This window comes from Alosa sapidissima, chromosome 21 (genome assembly GCF_018492685.1).
Source record: "Alosa sapidissima isolate fAloSap1 chromosome 21, fAloSap1.pri, whole genome shotgun sequence".
NCBI lineage: Eukaryota > Metazoa > Chordata > Actinopteri > Clupeiformes > Clupeidae > Alosa > Alosa sapidissima.
Window position 1 is genome coordinate 29,130,542 of NC_055977.1, and position 16,391 is coordinate 29,146,932.

General features: G+C 43.0%; 1 protein-coding gene across 1 annotated transcript in view; it reads right to left on the bottom strand.

Moving 5' to 3' along the window:
- cpne4b (copine IVb) overlaps positions 1-16,045 on the bottom strand; it is a 31,303-nt gene extending 15,258 nt beyond the window's left edge. The window contains exons 1-7 of the mRNA XM_042076897.1: positions 15,795-16,045; positions 13,496-13,685; positions 11,886-12,062; positions 10,715-10,786; positions 10,176-10,250; positions 9,402-9,485; positions 9,119-9,208 (exon numbers count right to left, since the gene is read on the bottom strand). Of these exons, the coding sequence (XP_041932831.1) occupies positions 9,119-9,208; positions 9,402-9,485; positions 10,176-10,250; positions 10,715-10,786; positions 11,886-12,062; positions 13,496-13,666 (669 nt within the window). The 5' untranslated portion in view covers positions 13,667-13,685; positions 15,795-16,045. The remainder of the gene's footprint in view (positions 1-9,118; positions 9,209-9,401; positions 9,486-10,175; positions 10,251-10,714; positions 10,787-11,885; positions 12,063-13,495; positions 13,686-15,794) is intronic.
- Between the last annotated feature and the right edge of the window lie 346 nt (positions 16,046-16,391).

Sequence of the window (16,391 nt, forward strand, 5' to 3'; positions counted from 1 at the left end):
AAGTGTGGCCTGAGGGAGCCTCTGATGCTCTTCAAGACTGCTTTGACACAACAGACTGGGAAATGTTTAAGCAGGCAGCCACTTACAACAACCGGACAGACACAGAGGAGTATACAGACACTGTAACCTCTTACATCACCAAGTGCATCGATGATGTGACCCACACAAAAGACATCATCACTCGGGCTAACTGGAAGCCATGGCTGACAGGGGATGTCCTCAGGCTGCTGAGGGCCAGAGACAAAGCCTACAGAGCTGGGGATGAAGCTGGCATGAGAACAGCGAGAGCCAACCTGTCCCGTGGCATCAAGGAAGCAAAAAAGGAATACACTCACAAGATAACCACCCACTTCAAAGACAGCAGGAACGCACAAAGCCTATGGCAGGGCATTCAGGCCCTCACGGACTACAAGCCTGCGCCACAGAGCTGTGAGAGCAACATCCCTCTGCTCAACAACCTGAACCGCTTCTTTGCTCGCTTTGAAGCACAAAACAGCACCTGCCCACAGAAGACCCATCCCCCTCTACATGAGCAGCCCCTGTGCCTCTCTGCCGACAGCGTGAAGAGGACACTTGCTGCTATCAACACCCGTAAGGCAACAGGTCCAGACAACATCCCAGGTCGTGCGCTGAAGGACTGCGCAGGGGAGCTTAAGGATGTCTTCACAGACATCTTTAACACTTCCCTGAAGCAAGCCATCGTCCCATCATGTTTCAAAGCTGCCACCATCATACCTGTGCCGAAGAAAACTGCTCCATCCTGCTTCAATGACTACCGCCCTGTGGCACTGACACCCATCATCACGAAGTGCTTTGAGCGGCTTGTCATGTCACATATCAAATCCATTCTCCCCCCCACCCTGGACCCCTTCCAGTTTGCATACCGAGCCAAGCGGTCTACAGAGGATGCAATCTGCTCTGCCCTCCACCCAGCCCTCACCCACCTGGAAAAAAGAGACTCATATGTGAGATTGCTGTTTATAGACTTCAGTTCTGCATTCAACACCATAATACCACAACAACTCATCTGCAAACTTGACAAACTGGGACTCAGTACCTACCTCTGCAACTGGCTACTGGACTTCCTTTGTCAGAGGCCTCAAGTAGTACGTGTTGGCAACAATACCTCAAGCAGCATCACACTGAGCACAGGGGCCCCCCAAGGCTGCGTGCTCAGTCCGCTGCTCTTCACCCTGCTGACGCATGACTGCACTGCAACCTACAGCAACAATCACATAGTGAAATTTGCTGACGACACAACTCTGGTGGGTCTCATCACCAAGGGCGACGAGACTCAATACAGGTTGGAGGTCGACCATCTGACCACGTGGTGCAGGGACAACAACCTCCTGCTGAACGTCAGCAAGACCAAAGAGATTGTTGTTGACTTCCGGAGAGGTCACACCCAACACCTGCCACTGACCATCGACGGTGCTGTGGTGGAGAGAGCGAGCAGCACCAAATTCCTGGGGGTGCACATCAGCGAAGACCTCTCCTGGACCACCAACACTGCATCACTGGCGAAGAGAGCTCAGCGCCGCCTGTACTTCCTGCGGAAACTCAGGCGAGCAAGTGCTCCACCAGCCATCATGACCACATTCTACCGAGGCACCATTGAGAGCATCCTCTCCAGCTGTATCGCTGTGTGGGGCGGAAGCTGCACTGAATACAACAGGAAAGCCCTGCAGCGCATAGTGAACACAGCTGGAAGGATTATTGGTGCTTCACTCCCCTCTCTGAAGGACATTTACACCACCCACCTCACCCGCAAGGCGACCAAAATTGTGAGTGATGCAAGTCACCCCGCTCACAATCTGTTTGATCTACTGCCCTCTGGGAAGAGGTACAGAAGCCTGCGCTCCCGCACTACCAGACTCACCAACAGCTTCATACACCAAGCTGTAAGGATGCTGAACTCTCTCCCTCCTCTCCCCCCTCCACCCTCAGCTACATAACATCCTGGACATTGGACCCACAATGGCCGCCTGCACTACTCCACTTGCACACTTGCACACTTGTACACTTTACAACTTGTTGTTGTTGTCCTGAAAACACAACACTTCTGCTGCTCTTACATAACTTGCACCACTATGCCACTTTCTTTCTTACTTAGGTCAAACAGAACTACCCAAGCCTTTTATTGGCCTGACTTTGCACTAGTATTTTATTGACTGTCTATGCACAATTTCAACCAAATTTTGCTGCTCTTATTTTTTTCATTATTATATGTGCCCTCTTATTTACTTATTTACTTACTTTTTTGTTTACTTGAATGTTATGTTTGTCTGTGGACTTAAATTGGTAAAATATGTCTTGTCTTCACCGTGGGATAGTGAGAAACGTAATTTCGATCTCTTTGTATGTCTGGAACATGTGAAGAAATTGACAATAAAGCTGACTTTGACTTTGACTTTGACCTGCCAGCTCAATCAGCAAAATAGCCACAAACACACCTTCTTCTGAGCTCAACAACAAATCACATCTGATATCTTGATCAGAGAATGATAATGATGAATGATGATTTGAGAATCAAAGCAAGGAAAAGAACTGTTTGAAGCTGTTGCCTGTTAGTTGATTAATTAATTAGTTACAGTAATTGCCTATTTTCCCATCTCAAATGGCACGGCCCTCACCTGAATTCTGGCACAGGACTTTTAGTAGTCGCTCTATCATACACACACACACACACACGCATGCACACACGCACACACACACACACACACTTAATTGTATATGTGGGACTGTACTGAGTGCACTTCTAACACTGACTGATGCAGCAGGAACATCATGTACAGTATGAGAGATGTTGATCAGCCATATTCATCTGTGAGCTGTGTACATCTTAGGACTGGGCTATATACTGTAGACCAAAAGTCATATCCCGATATATTTAGGTTGAATATCGATATACGATATATATCCCGCTATTTTTTCCGCAAAGTTAGAGCTGTAAAATGAAATGTTCAGTCAAATATGAGTAGTTTTATTGAAAACTCACTACTCAAATAACAATAAAATGTAAACATAAAACTGCAGTACCTTTTTTGAAATCAAAGCTCCGTAAGGTGCACATTTAAATAAAAAAATATATCTTAAATAAAAATAGCCTATAAAATAAAATAGGCCAATCTTTTTCTGAAATAAATATATTTTATATGAGAAAAACTCATATAACTCATATAGCGTACAGTTTCACAGCAGTGCAGAGAGGGGAGCAGTGCAGAGAGCTCCGGTCAGCGGCTTGCGTGGAGCAAGGATCACGGTGCAAATTTGAACTATATCGATATATGCGATATGGTCTAATTCCATATCGCATTTTAAAATATATCGATATGCAGTATCTTTTATATTGATATATCGCCCAGCCCTAGTACATCTCCACCTACCTACAGTATAATGTTTGATACACACCACATGCATACACATAGACAGACACACACACACTCACACACTAACACACACACACTAACACACACACACACACACACACACAGACACAAACACACACAGGCACATATATACAGCTCTGAAAAAATTAAGAGACCACTGCACATTTTCCTGATGTCATCCTATGGTTGCTGAGTGACATTTGAATGAGTTGGCGGTCATATTCAAATTTGCAGTGGTCTATTCATTTTGAATATGACCGTCAACTCATTCGAATGTCACTCAGCAACCATATGACATCAAAAAAAATGTGCAGTGGTCATTAAATGTTTGCCAGAGAAACAGTCAAACCCACACCCACACCCTACAGTGGAATATTACAGTAATAAGTTTGACTGGCTCCCATTTTCACTTGTCCTCACACCCTATCCCACTCACTCTCTTCTCTAACTGGCATACACTGTGTCAGTGTGAATATGTGTGTGTGTGTGTGTGTGTGTGTGTGTGTGTGTAGGTGTGTGTGTGTGTGTGTGTGTGTGTGTGTGTGTGTGTGTGTGTGTGTGTGTGTGTGGGTGTGTTTGTGTGTGTGTGTGTGTGTGTGTGTGTGTGTGTGTGTGTGTGTGTATGTGTGTGTGAGAGACAGAGAGGACAGACTGCTCCTCTTTATGCATCACAGCTAAAGCAGATTCTGTTTTAATTACGGAATCCTGTGTATGTATGTGTGAGTGTGTGTGAGTGGAGATTAGAAGAAGAGAATATAGTCTTTTTTATCTCTCCTTTTTCTCATGGTCATGTAGTCTCATGTGTTTCTCTCGTGTGTGTGTGTGTGTGTGTGTGTGTGTGTGTGTGTGTGTGTGTGTGTGTGTGTTTGTGTTTGTGTGTGTTCATACATAAATATAAGTGTATATGTATATTTAAGCCGTATGTTCCGTGTCAATGTTGAGAGATGCAACCCTGCTCTGCTGTGACAGCCATGTGAAAGCCTATAAATAAGGCTTCATCAGTATGCTCCCAAAAGGAAGTCAGTCAATAAATCAATGCCAAACGTGGCCTCTTATGCTGCCCTCCTGTCCTGCTGCTGACATCCTACTCACCTTTTCCCCCCTGTACTTGTGGATGTGTGTGTGTGTGTGTGTGTCCTATTCACCTTTCCCCCCTGGGTGTGGCTGAGTGGACACACATACTAATACACACACAGAATATTTTGTGTCTGTGTGTGTGCATGTGTCTGTGTGTGTGTGACTCTGTGTGTGTGAATCTTTGGGTCCTATCTAAAACGCATGGTCACTGGCGAATAGCTTAAATAAATTTAGGGGTTTGTCCAGTCCACATTGGGGGTGGTTTTGTTATCAAACATCTGGCACTTGGCGCAAAAAGGCGGTTCTTATGTTTCTTACAGTTTTTTTTCAGTTGCTAACAAGTGTTTGTCCAACCAGTTGTCACATTTTCAAAACTCTAAATACAGTTAGCACAGCATCGGTCTTTTGTGGCCATACCATTCACACATTTCATGTCGTTTTCACACGATATGCAGTCAGTGAACACATTTCCACAATGCTTACATTTTCTTAACAGACAAGCTATACCTTCCAACAAAATTATGGATTGTTTTTGCACTATTTATGAATGTTAACACACAACATCCCACAGTAGCAAAAACAATATTCCAAACCTTAGATACGGTATAAAAACCTCTGCTTCTGCAATGATATCAGTTCAAAAACAATATATCTCAGCTGATAATAAACAAACAATTTGAATACAGTTTTTCTCGATCGTTTTGATACCTGTGTCAACTCTGAAATCACGCTCTCAAAACAGTTAAAACTTGAACTTGAACGTGTCTGAACAAAAGCACTCTAGACAAAATTACACATTTTGCTTGCAAAAGGCTGTTACTCTCTCAAAACACTTAAAACATGCAGCAAAAGTAAATCTTGCCTTCAAACACTACAACTTGTTGCCAATTAAAAAACACTCTTTAATCAATCATTACACACTGGACAACAAAATGCAAAATCTAGTTCTCAAAATGAGCATTTTTGCTATGTCTGTTCCATTACTTTCTCATTTTTCTGGTATCAGAAAAAAACTTTGAAAAGACAAAATGTACTAAATAAAAAAATAATTTATTCATTCCTCCCAAGATGTAACTGCCATTGACATGTAAGATATAAAGTAAATACCTAGCAAGATACAGCAAATTTCATTGAACTACAACTTGTCATTTTTCATCGAAATAGACCTACAGTCAACACCTGTTGTACTGTTTTCTCCACCAAATAGGCAATACAGTACTTTGTCTAAATGTGCATTAGATCCATACTTGCAAATAGCAACACAGAACAGACATCTCTTATGTATAATGAATGATTGCTGATTGAAGAATTGTGCAAAGGAGTTTCACACAGGTGTATCAGAGATTCCGACTTATGCAAGGAATCTATACCACCTGTGAAAAGATGTTTTCCTTTTGTTTAGCATGGGAAAACCAGTAGAGTTTGGGGCTTTTGAATGACACCTGTGTTAACTGTTTTGCAAAAGGGTGTGAGAAATGTGTGAACCCAATGAAAATATGTGAACACATTCGCAAGAGATGACTTCTGCTTTGCAAAGAAAGTAGTCATGAAGACCAAGTGGGTTCTAGTTTACTTAAGCAGGTAAAAGCAATCGAGAAAAACTGTAATTGACACACAACTGATTTATGTTGGGTGAATTGGGCCAACTACAGCTGATTCCAGTCTGGCTTAGACTCAGTGGCAGGGGTTATTTTTTTCTATTACATTGACACTTACTGTATTCAGTAAAAGGAGGACTTTGAGGAGTGATGTTTTTAGAAACAGAAAAAGACAAACACTGTAATGTCTGGACGAGGAAGAGTAAGAGCAAGGGGCCCAGGGAGAAGAGCAGGCCCAGTGAGAGATGCAGGAGCAGTGAGAGGAGCAGGGCCAGGGAAAAAGAGCAGGCCCAAAGAGAGGGCAAGGTAGAGGTGTAAGAATGTGTGGTGGTGGCATTCCAAAGGCTGCAAGAACTGTTGTCAGTGATGAAATTCGTGCCACTAGCATTGACCATGTAATCAATGCGATGTTGATGAAAATATGTGGCCTAACCCTGAAGATCCTGAAGATCGCAGAGATTAGATACAGTAATTTTGTCCTTTTTTTAGCTCCTCCCTTTTTATCTGGGCTTTTTGCTGTTGTTTGCTCCTGTGTGTTTCATGGATATTTTGTTCACTGTAAGCAATACTGTAAAACTTTTTCTGTTCATCATACTGTAAACAGTATTTCTACTGTACCTCCTGTAGTACAGTTTTTTTCAGTCACTAACAAGCGTTTGTCTAACCAGTTGTCACATTTTCAAAACTCTAAACACAATTAGCACAGCATCGGTCTTTTGTGGCAATACCATTCACACATTTCATGTCGTTTTCACACAATATGCAGTCAGTGAACACATTTCCACAATGCTTACATTTTCTTAACAAACAAGCTATACCTCCTAACAAAACTATGCATTGTTTTTGTAGTATTTATGAATGTTAACACACAACATCCCACAATAGCAAACACAATATTCCAAACCTTAGATACAGTATAAAAACCTCTGCTTCTGCTCTGCTTCTGCTACCAAATGGTTTTATCCCAGGTGCATCGCCTTGGATAATATCAGATGCGATGTTGATGGAAACATGTAGCCTAACCCTGAAGATCGCAGAGATTAGCTTTTTTTTAGTCCCCCCCCCCCTTTTTATCTGGGCTTTTTGCTGTTGTTTTTTGTTCAGAATGCTCTTGTGTGTTTCATGGATATTTTGTTCACTGTATTCAAGCAATACTGTAAAACTTTTTCTGTTCTATCATACTGTAAACAGTATTTCTTACATGTAGCCATACAGTTCCCAACCAAGAAATTTAGTGTAAAAACGGTGGATAGCATGTTTTGCATGCAAATACCTGTAAAACTGAAACATAAAAGACGTTGCAGTTTTTGTAATGTCAACAATAGCCAGTATTTTGAAACCTGGTGTACTTTGATTGACTGCATGTACCTTGTGAAGTGAAAACAAGTGTTATTCATTGACAGAATAATTTCATTTTGAGTCAGATTTCCAGTGTTTTGGTAAAGTTAGTGTGTGCAGAGAAAGATGTGTTAGTAATATATTTAACAAAATGTGTTTTTGAGAAGAAAATTATCCATTTGGCCAGTTGTGTTTTGTAGGTGTGAGTCTGTGTTAAGAGTTTAGAAAAAGTATCTGAAGTATGGGTAAGCGCTTGTTAGCGATTAAAAAAAACTGTAATCAGTCATGGGTGTGTTTTGGGCGTAACATCCAATGAGAGCCAATGAGAGTGACATCTCTCATTCCCTTTAACAACAAGCAGCGCGACATCAAACAGTGCATCGGTATTTTGATGGTCACCGGCGCATTTTATGGAATCTGCCTGCTCGCGAAACCGTATAGAACAGGTATTCCACTAAACCATGTTTAACTAAAACCTGTTTGTGACTAGCAGAGTATAAGCTACACACATCTGCACTCGTCTAGATTTGAACTCATAGGCAAAGTGAATCTAACTTCACTGTGGTGCCATAGTCAACGACAAAACAGTTACATACACAGTTAATTACTTTCACTATTGACTGACAATGGGTTACCATCGAAAACATAGCCTGAAAAAAGCAACACTTACCCCAATAATGTTCGAATGACTGAATAAAAAACCTAAGGACATTTATCCTGCAGAAGAGTTGCCGCTTACATCTCGTGACAGTGCGTCTTCAGCTGTGCTTCATATATGCCTTTCGCTATAGACTAGTTTTTTCTTGGTCAGTGGCGTAATGCTTTTTAGATAGTGTAAGATAGCGATTTTTAGATCACACGCCAGATCACACCTCATGTCGTTAATTGGCACACCCCTGGGCGCATCGTGTAATAAAAGAGAAGGGCATGGCGAAATGTTTGAGTGTAAGATAGGAATAAACTTTATGTTGTGATAAGAATATGTTATGCGCTGCGTTAGGGCCCTGTGTGTGTGTGTGTGTGTGTGTGTGTGTGTGTGTGTGTGTGTGTGTGTGTGTGTGTGTGTGTCTGTGTCTGTGTCTGTGTGTGTCTGTGTGTGTCTGTGTGTGTGACTGTCCACCTTCCATCACAGCCTAAGTCCTGTCTTGATTGTTACTGGTGTTAGATGCTCCGTGAACTGAATGCATAAACATCTCTCATCCATGCACTGGGGCACACTGACCCACAGGTGTCCAAAATAGCAATCAGTGCCAATCCATGTCAATCACACATCAACTGCCAATCAATGACTTTAGCACTAGCTCTGTGTGCGTGTGTGTGTGTGTGTGTGTGTGTGTGTGTGTGTGTGTGTGTGTGTGAGACAATGTCAAACAGTGTGCATACAGTACATGTCCTTTTGTATTCACACTGAACAAGGATAACAACAAAATCTCTCCTTGTGTTAATGAATGTGATGGTTAAAATTCGATGGGTTCTGATTGGCTATTAGCTTTTTATCATTCTGAAAATCGTTCTGAAAGTGATCCCCAGCTATATCGTTCTTCATGTCGTTATCGTTATAGTTTATGTGTGAACGTCGTCATTTATATTAACGAGAACGATATTTATTTATAGTAATCGTTATCGTTCTTGGTGGGAATGGGCCTTAAAGCGATGGTTCGGAGTAATTTCACTCTAGGGTCCTTTGCACCATGACCCCGAGCCAAACACCCTTACCTTGAGCTGACGGTCCTCATCTCCACTGCAGAGTGTGTTGAGAGAGACTTTAAAAGATTTCCAGACGGGACTTAAGTTATTCATGATGGTCTGTCAAACAAAAAAATACACACACACTTTAGAACTACTCTCACAAAATCACCACAAATACTTGCATAAGCAATGTGTTTGCTTGTGTGTGTGTGTGTGTGTGTGTGTGTGTGTGTGTGTGTGTGTGTGTGTGTGTGTGTGTGTGTGTGAAAGAGACACAGAGATAGGAAGTGAGTGTATGTGAAACATGTACCTCAGTTCTGTGTACAAGCGATCCAGAGCCATCGTCGTTTATTCTGAAGATTTCCAAAAAGGGGTCTGATTTACTGAAGAAATCCTGCAAACAGAGTATCATAAAACACACTCACAAACACACACACATATATACATACATTCATAAAACACAAACTCATACACATACACACAAAAACTCACAAACAAACAAACTCATATACACATATACACACATTCAGAAAAAACAAACTCTCACAAACACACACAAGCAAACGCATGCATTCATTAACCAAAAACTCACACACATATACAACACAAACACTCACAAACAAACACATATACACATACATTCACAAATGGGGTAGGACAAAATATTGAACATCGAATTGTGATACATTATCGATACACTAGCAGCAAATATGCAGTTGCTCTTAAATGAATAAATTGACCAATTTCACGTTCTAGTCCCATCTTGAATGGACAGTATAGTGCATATATCAAATGAATCAGGGGAAGCAATTTCTTAGGAGTATTCTTGCCTACATAGAGGCATTTTTTCGGCCTCAGTTACACAGATATTGTGATGAGTTGTAGATTAATTTCTATCAATGTATCGCAGAGTCGCTGCATCGTGATGTTATCATTATTGTGGCGTAGTATGACAGTATTGATTTGTGAATTATTCTGAGATTCCCATAAACACAAATACAGACACATACACACACACACACACACACACACACACACACACACACACACACAGACAGACACACACACACAAACACACACACACCTTGTCGTCTAGTTTGCGGGCACTAAAAGCCAACTCCACATAATCATTGTTCCCAGAGAGCTCTTCCGCTGTAACCTGTGAAGCAATCAAACACATTGATAGGTGCGCTGTTAGCATATGTGTTTGTGCAGCATGTATGTATCTGAGCTGACATGATCTGAAATTGTGTGTGTGTGTGTGTCTTTGTGTCTTTGTGTCGGTGTCTTTGTGTCTGTCTCTGTGTGTGTCTTTGTGTGTGTGTATGTGTGTGTCTATGTGCGTGTGTGTGTGTGTGTGTGTGTGTGTGTGTGTGTGTGTGTGTGTGTGTGTGTGTCTGTGTGTGTCTGTGTGTATGTCTGTGTGTATGTCAGTGTCTGTACATGTGTGTTGTGTGTCTTTGTGTGTGTGTGTGTGTGTGTGTGTGTGTCTGAGTGTGTATCTGTGCGTGTATGTGTGTGTGTGTGTGTGTGTGTGTGTGTGTGTGTGTGTGTGTGTGTGTGTGTGTGTGTGTGTCTGTGCGTGTATGTGTGTGTGTGTGTGTGTGTGTGTGTTTCTCTCACCGTGATGGAGGATTTGCCTGCTGTGTTTCCCTGCTTCAGTAGAGCTTTGGACAGTTTTCTCTGGGACACAATCTGTGGAAGACGAGGCACAACATGATCATTCTCTCCCTGACTACACCACACACACACTAGGCTACACCACACACACACACACACACACACACACACACACACACACACACACACACACACACACACACACACACACTAGGCTACACCACACACACACACACACACACACACACACACACACACACACACACACACACACACACACACAGTGTGCAGATTACTCCCACCTCTGAGCAGGTAATCTTCTGTCTAATGCTTTGATTATACTTGTGTGCCGAGACACACACGGAAAACAGCCTGGACACCACTGATGCATGGCATAGTTTCTCGTCTGCATGCACTGCTGAAGGCCTTGCAGATGTCCACACACAGATGTCCACACAGCCTGGCACACACACACTCTCAGACAATGATAATTATGTCACTTAGACCCTAGCGAGCCCTCCTAAATTTCACAAGAGGTCAATTAAGTATGTATCTGTCTGTCTATCTATGTCTCACACAGATATAACACTGGCCAATGTGTGTGTCCTCATCTCTCATCTGCATGCATGTATTCTCATACACTAACACTACTGACATACTGTACACACTCTCCTGGACTAACTGGGTCTCTCCAAACTGAAAGGGTACTGACCTGCTTAAGCAGACATCCACCTGCCCCATTGTGCACTCACCTGGTGGGGGAGTACTGTCTAATGCCTCCTCCTGCCTGAGCTTGTACTGTTCACCTCTCAAAGTGGATTCAAAAGTGTGCGCTCAAAAGTGCACTCACAAGTCCAACTGTGTACGAACCTACCCACATGTATACTTACATAAGTGTGCACTTGTGCATACTCATCTCAACTTCTGTGTACCCAACTCTCTAAGTGTGTACTCACCTAGTATTCACAAGTGTGTTCATCTGCTCAACTCACTCACATGTACCTGTGCGCACACCTATCCTCATGTGTGCTTACACAAGTGTGCATTCACCTGTGAACAGGTGTGCGTACCTGGTTAAAAGTGCACTCACATATATCATCATGTGCACTTACGGTACATGACTGTGCATTATACTGTAAGTGTGCTTACAGTACCTGGTCAAAAGTGCTCTCACCTGACCCAGAGTGCACTCCATGGCGCCCAGGAAGTCTGCATCCTTCAGGCCGTTGTGGCTGCTGATGTCATGCAGCTCGAAGCGAAGTCTCTGCACCTCCTCGAAGTAGAAGTCCACCGTGAACACCTTCGAGAACACCGGGCTACTGCTGCTGCGGATGATCTCCGTACGGTCCACCTGAAAATGGCAGCCAGCCAATCAGAGCGCACCTCTCCTCACAGCAACCTCGTTGAGCCAATCAGTTCACAGCTTACAGCAAGAACTCATACTCATAGTCAATCTGTTCTCACCTTACATCAATCAAATATAGGCAATATGCTAACTAGCTCATCCCAACCACAGCCAATCAGCTCATGCCTAACAAAAACACACATGGCAAATTAAAACAATATCTTTCATGTGTGTGTATGTTTGTGCGTGAAATAGATATTGAATTAGCAGTGCACACAACCTTAAAGCAACACCAAAGAGTTTTTTGTACCATAAAATAATGTTTCCAAAATCGTTTCAGTTCAACTCATAACAGGGTGAACGGCACTTTCTGCATTCGCTTCGCGGCCCTCTATCGGCTATAACCGCACTATGTAAGTTTGCCGGATCGGGTAGCGGATCTGTAGTTCGATGGAATGATGAGACATGAGAAACTACAAATTTGACTTGCATCTGATGTCGCAATACATCATACTTTCATAAAATCATGCAACATGTTCTAGCTTGTCTGTGGACATTGTTATTTGCAAAGCCGGTGCTGGATAAACAAATGGTGCGTGTGACAGAGGAAAAGTTCTTTGGAGTTGCTTTAATCTGTTGCACACAGTAAGGACCAAGTCTACACTTGGCTTTCATTGCAAAGGGTCTTATCTTAACACACACACACACACACACACACACACACACACATTCTCTCTCACACACACACACACCCACCCACCCACCCACGCACACACACACAGAAAAACTCTCTTTCTCTCTTTCTCTCTCTCTCTCTCTCTCACACACACACACACACACACACAGTCAAAGTTGTACATGTGAGTATTTTAATTAAATTGGGTCTACTCAAAGATGCTTTCAAGTTTGTTGCACACACACACACAGGCACAAACAAATGAATAATTTCCAAATCTGCCTTTCTCAAGCAAACTTTGCTTTTTACTTTATACCATTACAAGAACATTTTGATCACCCACCCCCCCCCCCCCCCCAACACACCCACAGAGAGAGAGCATATCATTGGTGCAGATGCATATCTTTACTTTTTTCAGAGCTTATAAAAGGGATTAGTTTACAAAACTGTTTCTCGACCACTTCACATGGCAAACAACGTCTGTAATGATTCCAGCCAAATGACCTTACAAACACACACACAGACACACCAACAAACACACACACACACACACACACATTCCCTCTCTCACATACACATACACACACACACATTCTCTCTCACACACACACACATTGACTGAGGCTGCCACTCGGACAAAACGGCTATAAAAAAGAACAAAAAAGTCACAACTGGTACTTTAGAGATGAGTGCAGTATGACGGGGGAACTGAAAAGCTTAGAACAGGGTTTTTCCGTGGGAAGAGAAGAGCGGGTACACCCACCTCGAACCACTGGCCATGGGATTGCATCTTGAGCACTACGCAGGGATCTGGCTTGGACAGAGCATCCCGGTCAGAGAGGCTTCGACAGGCCACACGCAGCTCCACCTTAGTGAGGCATGGCGTGTTGAACAGGTCCAGGGTGGTGGCAGCAGACTCGTAAATATTACTCATGTTGAATTCTGGGTGTGAGCTAACAGAGGGGGGGGGGGGGGGGGGGAGACAGTATTACTAAACATAGCTAATTAAAATTTGGACAGTTTCTTGCAATCTTGCAAACGTGTGTGTGTGTGTGTGTGTGTGTGTGTGAGAGAGAGAGAGAGAGAGAGAGAGAGAGAGACAGAGAGAGACAGAAACAGACAGAGAGCCCCGCTAAAGGGAAAAAAATCATCAAATGTTTACTGTTCTCAAACACTTAATGAATTTGCACCCATGGCGACTGTATCTGTCAGGACTGCACTATTACTTAAATCTGGGGCAGATCCACCAGGACTCAGCCTTTGAGTGGGTTTCCTCTGTTAAAGTGACTCAGCATTTCCTCAAACACTTCCAATCACTCAAACACAGACAATAACTGAAACACACTTCCCAGTCACCCCAGTACTCTCCGCCACAGAGTTTGCTTTCATTTGTTTGCTTTAGGTCTCACAGAGGATTCCTTCTGACATATCTCGGTGACTAACCCCCAACTAAAACAAAACAACAAACAGACAAGAACGCTGTTGGTAAGAACGGCATCTACAGGGCATACAGATATTGAATCAGAAGAACACTTTCACAGAGAAGAATGGTGCTGTTTTGCTTCATTTCACAGAAATAAAGCAAATAGTATCTGACAGTTGCTGCATTGTAAGGAGCAAAAAAAGAAACCGACAGAAACCTAAGAACATCAGTGCAGTTAGAGAAATAATTAATATTTTAGTATCTTGAGTGGTCCTTAATTGGACTTGGTCTGAGACAAAGGCTTTTAGGAGCTAAATTTTAGAAACGTGAGAAAATTGTTAAATTAAAGTCAATTATGTCTTGGAGAAAATGGTACTCAAAAAATATATATTATAGGATTTTTTTTCTTCTCCATTGATTGGGACTTGGGAAAACACAGACACACTCTAGGGTTAAGAATCCGCATAAGATCTTGCCGGCCCCCTTCCCCCACGCTGTATGCTGTTTTCATGATTTGTGGTTGACCACTTTACACATGTCCCATAGGTCCATACCGCGGAACATCCTCCCAGGAACGGCTGGTCTTAAACGAGGCCGAGGCAGCAGGGCGTCCGAGGAAGCGCGGAGACTGAACACAGCTGACCCCTTTGCCTGCGCTGAATCCCCAGCTCCGCTGCGCTCAATTATTCATCGCGTCCATGTTCTTACGGCGCACGTTTGAGATTCGGAGTATTTTTAGGTTGGGGGGGAACTGAACAGACTGTAATACCAACTGATAGTCCTTTCTTTTCCACTGCCCTGGACACATATTTGCCCTCGACAGATGCACCCTAATCGCAGGCTCACCTGCGTGTGTGCATGACACTGGTAGCCTATATTTGGACCTCCGCAGGTGTGATAGAATCCAGGTGTGTGGACCTCTAAATTTGCCTCTGTGTCTGACGTTTTTAACCGCGGTTCGCGGAGTTGAACTACAAGTGGGTTACCTACGCATCTTTACGCACAAGCAATATACAGCCTCCTGTAGTTACAGCATCAGTGAAATACTGAATGGATACCTTTAGACACACTCCCAAGATATTTGTGTAATTGTGTGTGTGTGTGTGTGTGTGTGTGTGTGTGTGTGTGTGTGTGTGTGTGTGTGTGAAATAGAAAAATGAGCAATCGTGCAGAGTGATTTTTTTTTAGAGAAAGAAGCATCTAAAAAGCTCTAATATAGGCTAAACATTCTATGTCCAGATATGATTTTTTTTTTTCATTATCAAGATCTGCAACAATTAAGACCTGGTATCACTAACTCATTAGCTTATGTGAAACCATCTAAACCTGCAAGCCGTTATAACCTATTGACATATAAAGAATCTAGGCCTAGGTAACCTCCATTGTTGTGGAATAATCCGTTATATTTCGAGTTCAGTTTCTAAAAAGGACATAACCAAAATCTCCTCTGTTTCTCCGATTTAACGTTAGGCTACAGAAGGGAGACCTGCATGCCAAAATCACTATAGCCTATACGTGAAGTTTGTACTGTTTAGGCAATAAGACACTGGATTATGAAAACACGTAGACTATGCATCCCTGAGATTATAGACTGAATGAACAAATATAACACAGGGCTACATAAGGTGCATAGACTTACCTCCAGTAAACATGAAAATGTATCCAGATATTTTGCGGAGAAACTTCCCTAGCACATCGCAGTGATCATTTTTCAGGGAGTTCGGTAGATCGAGTCCGTTTCCAGTTCAGGGTCCGCGTGTCTAAAGGCAGGGAGTTTGAGTGGGGGCCCATTGGGTGCCACCGGAGGAGAGCCGCCACAGGGACCTCTCGCGCCGACCTCGTCTTGCAGGTAGGATGCTGGAGAAAGCGCGCTGCCGTTAAAGTTCACTCTCTCACCCCCTCTTGCCTGAGAGGATGTACAGGCACTGCGAAGTCAGAGCCGTATTTAGAGCTCTGTACGAAGTAGGCTAGTGCACTAGCGCCATCTAATGGAAGCGAAATGCTACCATGGACCAATTGTTTTCATCCGCTATGCTTTGTTTCAGGACAGATGCATGTGAATCGCAGTCGACGCGATGCAATCAGACCCTTCGGTTGCTTTAATAATTCGCAGTTTAGGCTCATAGTTAGCCCATATTTAGGCTAGGCTACAAACCACAATAATAATTTGCTGATCTAGGTTGATATTCTATTCTATTAACAATTAATCATAAATCCATGCGCCATGTGAGGGGTA